General features: G+C 40.9%; 1 protein-coding gene across 1 annotated transcript; it reads left to right on the top strand.

The window, feature by feature from the left end:
- Positions 2,661–9,650, top strand: LLPH (LLP homolog, long-term synaptic facilitation). Its single transcript, XM_003126360.5, has 3 exons — positions 2,661–3,191; positions 6,431–6,642; positions 8,420–9,650. Exons 2-3 carry the CDS (start codon positions 6,438–6,440, stop codon positions 8,596–8,598), a joined length of 384 nt encoding a protein of 127 aa, XP_003126408.3. The 5' UTR covers positions 2,661–3,191; positions 6,431–6,437; the 3' UTR covers positions 8,599–9,650.

Here is a 10,876-nt window from a genome sequence, read left to right as displayed (position 1 = left end):
GTGTGTGCAGTGTGCATAGATATGAGAGTTTGCCTAGGAAAGGAATATACTTAGAAGCAGAATTGCTGGATAAAAGGGCACATGCAACCTCATTTTTTTACATCAAGTGAACATAAAAATACGCAGACTCCAGATCTATTTTTAAAACAGAATTGGGAGTTCCCATTGTGGCTCAGCAGAAATGAATCTGACTGGTACCCATGAGGATGCAGGTTTGATCCCTGGCCTTGCTCAGTGGGTTAAGATCCAGTGTTGCCGTGAGCTGTGGTGTAGGTCGCAGATGTGGCTCGGATCTGCTATTGCTGTAGCTGTGCTGTAGGCCAGCAGCTACAGCTCCGATTAGAACCCTAGCCTGGGAACCTTCATATGCCACGGGTTTGGCACTAAAAAGACCAAAACAAACAAACATAAAAACAGAATTAACAAGACTTAGAGTAATAGAAGGAAAACAGGAAAGAGCGGTATCTGAGAACTGTTTTTACTGGATGTAATTTGGGGAAAGAAATGCAGTGGGCTCTGTCTGCCTACCTTCATTTCTTTTCTGGCTGTTATCCACTTGATCCACTTCTGGGGATTAGTGGTGTCAGCAGCCAGCTGCAGGCCTTTTTGGAGCAGCTGAGAAGTTAGGTATCTTTTGCTTATTCATCTTTGTAAGGCTTTGCTTGGAAGTCCCCATCACCTAGTGCCTGCGCAACATGGAGTCACCATCCCAATCCCACAAGTCTTAACTAGTTCTTACTAAGTGATTGTTTAGTTCAGGAGTTTCGTGGGTGAGGCCTGACCATAAAGGCCTGATTAGCTGGTGCCGGTAGTGTAGCATGACTTTGAAATGGAGAATCATTCTGCTTCCTTTTGGGGGTGGAGTGCTACCCACTGTACCTCCAGTCCCATAGGCTCTTTCTAGCTCTGTGATGGACCTGAAGCAATGTCCAGTTAAGCCTTGTCCCTCCTCCACATAAGGGGTTAAAGTTGCCTCAAGACAGTAGTTTAGTTCCCATCATCTTTGTATACCCAGTATAGTACCTTTTACAGAATGCATTCTCAAATACATGAATGAGGGAATAAATTAAGGATTTTAAAACATACCAAGGCCATTTATTCGGTTAGAACTGCTTTTATACAAACTGGTGAGGAACAAAAATTGAAAAAATTTTTTTCCCTTCAATAATGCAATCTAGGATTCAGTCTTTTAAAGCATCAGTAATGCAGAATGTGGCATGTATTTAACACCACATTGTCATAATAATTTTTTTCTCTTTTCTGGTGCCAAGTTTCTATTCAAAAGTCTCAGCTTGGTTTGTTAAGCAAGATGCAGTCAATTTGGGGCTATCTGAAATTTAAAATACAATGTGAACATGTATTTTTGGCAGAGCCTTCTCCAATTTAAAATACAGTGTGAACATGTATTTTTGGCAGAGATGGCTAAGATCTAATATATGGTTAACTTATAAAATAGGAATCCACTTGCTCTATAGAAACTTAATTTCCCCTTTAAAGAAAGGTTTTTCAAGCATGCTTTTATTTTTATTTTTAAAAATTACTCAATGAATTTTATTACATTTATAATTGTACACGATCATCACAACCCAGTTTTATAGCATTTCCATCCTAAAGCCCCAGTGCATCCCCCACTCCCCAACAAGCATGCTTTTAAACACACACACAGACACACACACACTACATGTTATAAGCGTTTTTCACCCTGTTTAAAAAAAAACTAACAAAACACTTGCTGAATTCTGAGTTTAGTAATTTCCACATGATGCACGCTTTCTTCAAGGATGCAAATTTAAAGAAAAAAGTACCCATAAATTGTTTCAGTAAACTCTACTTGTAACCAGACAGGAGTTTACTAAGCCATGATTAAAGACAATTCAGACTATTTATTGGTATATATTGTAAATATCTAGAAAATACTGCTTACAAATAGTCCTGTGCATGTCTGAAATTTTTGTAAAAATGTGTGACCATTTGTTGGGCTCTTATATCCCCTATCTAGGATTATCAGCTTCATTCTATAGATAAGGAAATCCAGGCTCTGAGACATTACTCATACTACTCACAAGGAAGGGTTAGAACCATAAATCCCACAGACCTGCCTGGTTCTGAAGCCAATGTTTTAGGAGCATATGTAAAATTATAATAAAAACAACTAGTCAAGTTGTTTGTCATCAATGTGTCCTTCACCTAATTCATCTGTCCCAAGGCTTACATTGTGTCTGGTATACATTAAGGGAATATCTGAATTAGTTTGATCATTTTATCCTCTGAACTTGTCTTTGGACGGGAAAGGGGTTGTTTTGCCTAATAGCTTTAAGGTATAACTGATATACAACTAGTTACACATATTTAAAGGATACAATTTGACAAGTTTTGACATACAACTGTGAGACCATCACCTGGGATTGGGGAAATTTAAGGGCTACAAATAAAGAGGATCCTGAAGCAGGAGATTTAACTAAGAGACATAATCCCCCTCCTTGTCTGAAAAAGCAGCAGAGTGCCTGTTCAGTTCTGCTCACCAGCTAATCTGCTCCAAACGATTATCAGTTAGGAACACAGTCCGTTCAGGGAAGGGGGAGGTCCCAGCTCCTAACATGGGAAAAACAAGACCCAGTAGGGTATAAAAGTTGCTGAGAACAAGGACCTGGTGCTCAGACTCTGGAGGTGACTCCTCTGAGCCCACACTGGTGCTGAATAAACCTCGCTTTGCCACATTCCTGAGTGCCCTTTGTCTCCTTCTGCTGCCATGTTTCTGCAGTTTCTGTAACAATCTTAATTGGGCGATGCGAGGTGTGAGGCGAGAGGTGAGTTCTAAAGGTAGGCTCTCAGCTCTCTGTTGGACAGGCAACAAAGGAGGTCATCTGGCAGGGACCCCTCCTAGGATTAGTCTAGGGGTTGCCCCGCCCCCGTCCGGAAAGCAGGTCTCGCTGGAGCCGGATCCCCAGCCGGGGTTCCCCCGCTTTAAATCCGACTTTACAACCCACCTAGGAGGAGACAGACTACGTCCCCACTCGCCCTGAAGGCAGGAAGTGCGTCAGCCCCGGACTCCAGAGAACCCGCCTCTCCAGGCCATCCGGGGCATTTGGGCTCCCGGCGTGCAGCGGAGCTGGCTGCCCGGAAGGCGGAAGTTTAGGGACTTCCTGTCGGCGTGAGTGGCGTGTGGCGTCTAAGTTTCTGCGCTTTCTCAGGTGAGTTCTTTACCCCCTGACTCCAGTGGGGCTTGGGGTTTGGGACTCGATTCCGCTGCGAGTAGAGCGTCTTTTCTCAAGCTTAGTCCCTTTTTGGGCAAGCTTGATCCTGGCCTAGAGACGCAGGCCTCCTGGAGGGATCGGGCCTGCCGTGGTCTTGGTGACGGCCCTCGGGCTTCCCGGTCCTCTGTGGGAAGTGGAGGCTTTCCTTAGTCGTTCAGTCACGGTCAGGTTAACCTCGGCTGTCGAGGTTGTGTGCTGCCACCCTTATGTCCCTGCTCCTCTCAGGGCTTGGGTACTCTGGGGAGTGAGTGAATTTGTGATTGCTGGCATCCAAAAAATGTTACTCCACCAGTCATATGTTCAACAAATATTTGTTTAAACTTTACTATGTGTAAAGGGCTATACATTGGAAGATCCAGCGATGAATAGGACGTATTTAGCCCCTGTCTTTGTCGTGTTGCAGGAGAAGGGAAGTGTCACGTCCTGGGACCTGCAGGGATCCTTAGGACCGACTGCCAGTCAGGGTTATTGGCTTCCATCAGGAAAGAATTCAAGAGCAAACCAGAGTAAAGGGAAAGCAAGGTTATTTAGGGATACGCATACCATAGGCAGAATGCAGACAGTCCCAGAAAATGAGAGCTGGCCTAGGGCAGGAGGTCGTCCAGAAAAGTGAGAGCCGTCTGGAGCGGGGGTTGTATATTTTTATGGGTTAAGTGTTTTTTAAAAGCTCTGGAATGAGAGAAGGATGGGCATTTCCCAGAAATTGGGCCACTGCCCACTTTTTGGCCTTTTCTGTTTCTCCTCGAAACTGTCATGGTGTAAGGGGAAATGATTTTTTAGTATTACAACGAAGGTATAATGAACTAAAGCGTCAATGACTGGACTGTTCTCAAAAGCACCCTTAGTTTCAGGAGGTTCCAGCCAGTCTTTGTCACATCCCAACAGCTGCCCTGTTTCATTACCTAGCCTTTGTGTCCTGCCCCTTTTCCTCCTGTCTCATTGGAGCCCACAGTCCACCAGGGATGAGAGAAAATGAATTTAAAAATGTCAGATTGTAACATGTATTGAAAAGGAAAGACAGGGAGTTCCCGTCGTGGCTCAGTGGTTAACGAATCTGACTAGGGACCATGAGGTTTCAGGTTCGATCCCTGGACTTGCTCAGTGGATTAACGATCCTGCGTTGCTGTGAGCTGTGGTGTAGGTTGCAGACGCGGCTGGCATCCTGCATTGCTGAGGCTGTGGTGTAGGCGGGAGGCTACAGCTCTGATTGCACCTTTAGCCTGGGAACCTCCATAGGCCTCGGGAGCAGCCCTAGAAAAGGCAAAAAGACAAAAAAGAAAGAAAAGGAAAGACAGGATTTGTGATAAAGAATAAAAGGAGGGCAGCTCACAGGGTTCAGAGAATCCTTTGCTGAAGTACTGAAGTGAAATATCAGTTTCCAGGCATAGAAATGGCACATGTAAAGGTCCGGAAGTGGATGTCATTTGGACATTTTTCTTTTTCTCCCCCCCCCTTTTTTTTTTTGTAAATAGTGTCAATAACTTATTTAACTGCTTTGTTGATGTATAATTAACACATTAAACTGCACATATTTAAAATGTAAAAAATGAGGTAGACATATACATAAATCCATCACAATCAAAATAGTGTTAAAAGTCACTCCCCACAAATTTCCCTCTAAACTCTATAATCCTTCCCGACCCCTCATCACATACTCAACACTGTCTCTAGGTTGTCCCAGATGGACTATTTTCAGATGTAACTGGTGTCTGAGAATGGGGTGGAGCATGAGAGGAGATAAAGAGTTGAAGGAGGCAGGGGCCAGGTTACAAATAACCTTGTAGATCTTGAACATATGAGGTGGAAAATCGTTAATTCCAAGGAAGACAGTGATATGCTCTTTTAAGTTTTTAAAAGCTCACATTGACCACCTTGTGGAGGACTGAGGGCTTGGACTGAGGGGTGGAGAGAGAGCAAGAGTGGAAATAGACAAGTTTAAAATTGCTAGATTGGGAGTTCCCATCGTGGCGCAGTGGTTAACGAATTCGTCTAGGAACCATGAGGTTGCGCGTTCGATCCCTGCCCTTGCTCAGTGGGTTAAGGATCTGTCGTTGCCATGAGCTGTGGTGTAGGTCACAGACGCGGCTCAGATCCCGTGTTGCTGTGGCTCTGGCGTAGGCAGGGGGCTACAGCTGCGATTCGACCCCTAGCCTGGGAACCTCCATATGCCATGGGAGTGGCCCAAGAAATGGCAAAAAGACAAAAATAAAATAAAATAAAATAAAATAAAATTGCTAGATTGACTTGCAGGTGTGGATAATGAGGAAGATTGAGGTGGATGAGGTCTTCTGTAGGTTTAGGGGAAATCAAGATTCAGTTGAAAGATTTATAAGACTTTTTGTGATTTTTTTAAGTTGTTGCATAGATGTAAAGTGATAGTGCTCTTTGCATTTGGGGGAAGTTAAATTTTTGCATCTTGTGTGGAAACTCTAGGACCTTTAATATTTGGCTTGACTGGAGTTCCCGTCGTGGCACAGTGGTTAACGAATCCGACTAGGAACCATGAGGTTGCGGGTTCGGTCCCTGCCCCTGCTCAGTGGGTTAACGATCCGGCGTTGCCGTGAGCTGTGGTGTAGGTTGCAGATGCGGCTCGGATCCTGCGTTGCTGTGGCTCTGGCGTAGGCCGGTGGCTACAGCTGCGATTTGACCCCTAGCCTGGGAACCTCCATATGCTGCAGGAGCAGCCCAAGAAATAGCAAAAAGACAAAAAAAAAAAAAAAAAAAAAAAAATTTGGCTTGACTTACAGTGTGCCAGTGGCCATGAGGAGTTTGGTTTGATGTTCTTTTGGGGGCCGGGGGATGTGTATGGAAGTTCCTGGGCCAGGAATCAAACCCGTGCCACAGCAGTGACCAGTGCCACTGCAGTGACAAAACTGGATCCTTAACCTGCTGTGCCACCAGAGAACTCCCCGCTCCCTTTCTTGGGGGAGATGGTTTGGTGTTCTTATTTGTTATTTAGTGGCTGTATATGCCATCTGTCATGTTGATCATCACATAATTTGCACATTATGCTATCATAAGTCATGAACAGAGTGAAGAGTTTCCTTTCTATTTGTTCATGTTCTGTAGAGAGACCTCTTGACCGGTTTTCCAAGGATTTGTCTTTTTTTTTTTTTTTTTTTTTTTTTGGATAGTAAATAGTTGCTTTTGAATATTTATTGTTGTTAACTCTACAGGTAAAATATGGCTAAAAGTTTACGGAGTAAGTGGAAAAGGAAAATGCGTGCTGAAAAGAGAAAAAAGAATGCCCCAAAGGAGCTGAGCAGACTTAAAAATATTCTTAAAATAGGTGGTGATGTTTTAATGAAAGATGTTCAAGAAATAGCAACCGTGGTGGAACCTAAACGTTGTCAAGAGAAAACCCAATGTGTGGAGAAAGATGAAACAGGTGAGTTTATGTGTTTCATTTATAAAAAATCGTATCAACTTCCTTTGTGACTCTTTTCTCCTTTTTCACTGTCTTCCATACTTGCTTCTCTGTAATCCTTCTGCCATGCCAACATAATTCTTTGGAGGTGCTACTAGAAATTCTGTGCTAAGCTATTTCAAGTGAATAGGTACGTTTTGGATTATTCAGAACGAGCCATTGGTGCTTATACAGTAGCCTCAGTGTCTCAGAAATAGTGTTATAGGAGTAGACAAAGCTAGACACACTAGCTTGGAAGGGTACATGGGAGTCAGAAACTAGACAGGATAGGAGGAGGTCTTTCTTCATGTTAACTTTTGCAAGATCTTGGTTCCATTTTGCGAATTCTCTGCATTTATATTATTATCCTGAAGATCAGTTTCCCTGTATTTGATTTTGACAGATTCTGGATCCCTCTGTGTTAGCACACCTTCTTGACTGTCTCCAAAATACATCAGAAATCTATCCATTTTCCTCCTGCTTTCATGCTTTCGCTTTAAATGATCATTATCTCTTGCCTGAACCACATCAGTAGCCATTTTACTTCTCTCCTCAACTCTTGTTCATTTGATTCATTTTGGTCATATCACCCAGTATGAGCTGTTTAGAACAGAAATCATTTACGCTGTTCCCATACTTAAATAACCTCATTGTCTTTCCATGTGCTTATCATAGCCTACCGGGTTTTATTTAATCTGTTTCCAGTACTTCCCTTTAAAAAGATTCTAACCACAGGATGAAGTTTGCTTTCTTACTCTCCCCTCAGCCGAACATTGAGAACTTGACGAGAGCAAGGAGCTTATTTGGTCCACTAGTATCCCTAGAACCTAGAATAGCACCTTAAGTAATCATTCGGCGACCAGTTATTGACTGGTTTATGTATGCCAGGCACTAGTCTAGGTACTGAGGCAACAATGATGAATAACGGAGATGGCTTCCATCCTAATGGGATTTACATCATATTGTAGGAAATAGAAAGTAAACTAGATCAATGAATTATTTATAATGTTAGGTAGCAGAGATCATGGAAGACCTGTATACCCTGCTAAGTTCCCAGAAAGGGATGTTCTGGACATGCCTTTCACAATAGGTGAGGTTGGTGATAGATGGACTACAGCATGGCTGCAGGTAGAGCTGGCTGCTTGAGTGTGACCAGGATAAGAAAGTGTGGCAGCCCCAGGGTATATCCAGGTCTTCTCTGTCATCGAAGCTTGCTGCTTACTGCTGTACATCTTCAAAGTACACTTCATTGGAAGTGGTCACTCATTCCTACAGTTTATTTACTTCTAAGGCCTGTTCATTAGAAGTGCGGGTGCACCTCTTATTGGCACAACTGTTTTATTTCCCTCAAGAAAGCACCTAATCTAAGAAGTGTCCTTATAACTCAAATGTGCTAGGAACCATACACTTATCCCTAACGCAGTAATTCAAACCCATGCCTTCTAAATGTTTCCTGTTTAACTTTTACTGTTCCAAAGAAGGACAATCATAGCATTCTTTAGAAAGTTTCTTAGTGACAAGTAGACATCTCTAGTTGCTCACAGGTGCTTTTTATGTCTCATGTGGGAACACATGGCAGTATGCATATTTTTTCCAGTGTTAGTCAAAGACCACTGCATGAATAGGGGATATTTTTTTTCTTGCTTTTGTAATTTCATGCCACTTTTAAATCTGATGTCCTCGTTGCATTTAGTATGCTTTTTCATGAGGTGGTTTCTTCATTTGTGAATATTAATAGTTATTCCATTTTTTTATTCAGATGACATGAAAATGGAAACTGATATTAAGAGAAACAAAAAGACTCTTTTAGACCAGCATGGACAGTACCCCATATGGATGAACCAGAGGCAAAGAAAAAGGCTGAAGGCAAAGCGAGAGAAAAAGAAGGGAAAAAGCAAAGCAAAAGCCTTGAAGGCAGCGAAGGGTTTGGCCTGGTAGACTTAAAAACATGAAAAATGCCACGTGGGACAGATCTTTGATTAGAATGTATACATTGATTTCAGCTTCCATCAAATGAAAACTGTTTCGTTTTTTAACTTGGCCTTTTTCTTCAGTTCAAACCCAACATAACTCCTCAAGTTTGTTTTGGTAACTTGAATAAAATATTTTCTTTGATGAATGAAGACTACACTGATATTTTAATTGGATGCCATTCAGTATGCAGGGATTATCAGACATCAGAATACTCTCAAGTATGGATGTGGTTGTAATTCGGTCTTAGTAAAGATAAAACATGATATTATACTGACAAATTTGAACCGACTCAGATTTAAAGTAAGTTATTATATATCATTTGAAAGTATGAATGTCAGTGGATCGTATAAACAGTACTTGTTTGGAGTTTTGAGCTTTTATATTCAGAATAAAAGATGTTCTGTCTGGATCTTAAAGATCCGTTCTTTCATATATCCTTAAGGTTTCCTGGTAGAGAAGACCAGATTCTTCCATTACATTTTTTTAAAAAATCTTCCATTTTTAGATAGAATAATAACATGTACAAATTAGTGTGCTCCATCTTTTTAAGAGATTAAGACATCCTGAAAACTAGTTTAATGTTTTTCAGTTTTTATATTATGTAGCCTAATATAAGGCAGCACTTCTCAGAGTATGGTTCTCAGAATTGGCTCTTCTGGATGCATAGTGAGAAAACATAACGTGGTCACATCAATTTGGGAAATACTACATATTTGAAGACTCAAAAAAATGTTTAGCTTGGTATTAGTACAGGCATATCTCAGCGATAACTGCAGGTTCAATTTCAGACCACTGCAATAAAATGGGCCACACAAGTTTTTTGGTTTCCCAGCCTAGTGCATATAAAAATTATGTTGACATCATACTCTAGTCTATTAAGTGTGCAATGGCATTGTATCATAAAAAATGATGTACATACCTTACTTAAAAAATAATGCTGTCCAAAAAAATAATAATGCTGTTGGATAAATAGCACTGATAGACTTGTTTGACATAGGGTTGCCACAAACCTTCAATTTGTCAAAAAAAAAAAAAAAGTAACGTGTGAAGCACGCTGAAATAAGGTATGCCTAAATGGTCTTATAGAGATCTAGCAATAAAGAAACATGTTTAACCTTGAGCCCTTGAAATTAGTTTTCTGAAGAGTAGAATATACTGTTGGAAATGCTGGTATAAGGAAATAAGTTTTGTTAAACCTGTCTTGCTACAGTTTACTGTTATTTAACTTTTAATTAAGCAATTTAAACGTAGCCTTCTTTCTGACATTTCACTGTAATCACATTAACCATCATTATATGTTCATTGAAACAGCAAATATTTGAGTGTCTGCTGTGTGCCATTTACCTTCCCAGGTGCTAGGGACCCAGGGGACAAAACAAGGTGTCTGCCTCAGGTATCTACTCAGAAGAGGCTGTTAGCTTCAGAGAAAAACCAAGTTAAAAGTGAGACCTATTAGAATGAGGCCACCTAGTCATCAGAACACAAATTTTGTACTGGGCACACAAGGCTGCGACACAATATAGAATACAGAGATAAATAGAACACAACCCAAATTGTTTAGGAGGTTTGAATTTGAGATTTAATGCCAATAAAATCTTAGTATTTTATATAGTTGACTTTTCTCAATTTACCCAGTGTTTAGTTAACCAAAAATGGATTATTTTTAAATACTTAAGCTGAATAGAAGATGTGAGTTGGAAAGTTCAAAAAAGTTCATGGCCTTTTTTTGCCTTTTAGTTTTGTTAAGAACAACAAATGAAAGTTTGTGAGAAAAAGGCAAATACATAAACATTTGCTCATGAAATCAAAAGTTGCTAATGTTATCCAATTAAGCCAGACAATACCAGCCTAAATATACCAGTTAGTTATTTACCTTTTTTCCCCCCCCATTGTAGGAATTGTCTACATCAGTGATGTTACACACTTGGTGCTTATTTAAAATTTGTCAGGATTGTCAGGTAGGTTTTTGTTAGATTCTCTTTAAGTTGATGTCAGAGGCCAATGCCAGGGATGTCTTCATGTTTTCTGAGGCTGACAACCTCTAATTTGATTCCAATAGTAGCTTTGAGCTTTCATCAAGGGCCTCTTAATGTTAGGATGGTCACATTTATCTAGTCAGGAAGTTTGTACAGTTAGGATTTAACTTAAAAGTTAATAAAATCAGAAGTCAAAATGCTTTACTATCAGAAAACATGTTCTCAGGTGTCCTATGGCCTCTGCCAAAGTGTCTATTAAAGAGAAA

This window comes from Sus scrofa, chromosome 5, assembly GCF_000003025.6.
Source record: "Sus scrofa isolate TJ Tabasco breed Duroc chromosome 5, Sscrofa11.1, whole genome shotgun sequence".
NCBI classification, from domain to species: Eukaryota; Metazoa; Chordata; class Mammalia; order Artiodactyla; family Suidae; genus Sus; species Sus scrofa.
Note: the sequence above shows the minus strand (reverse complement) of the source record. Positions and strands in the feature narration are given on the sequence as shown.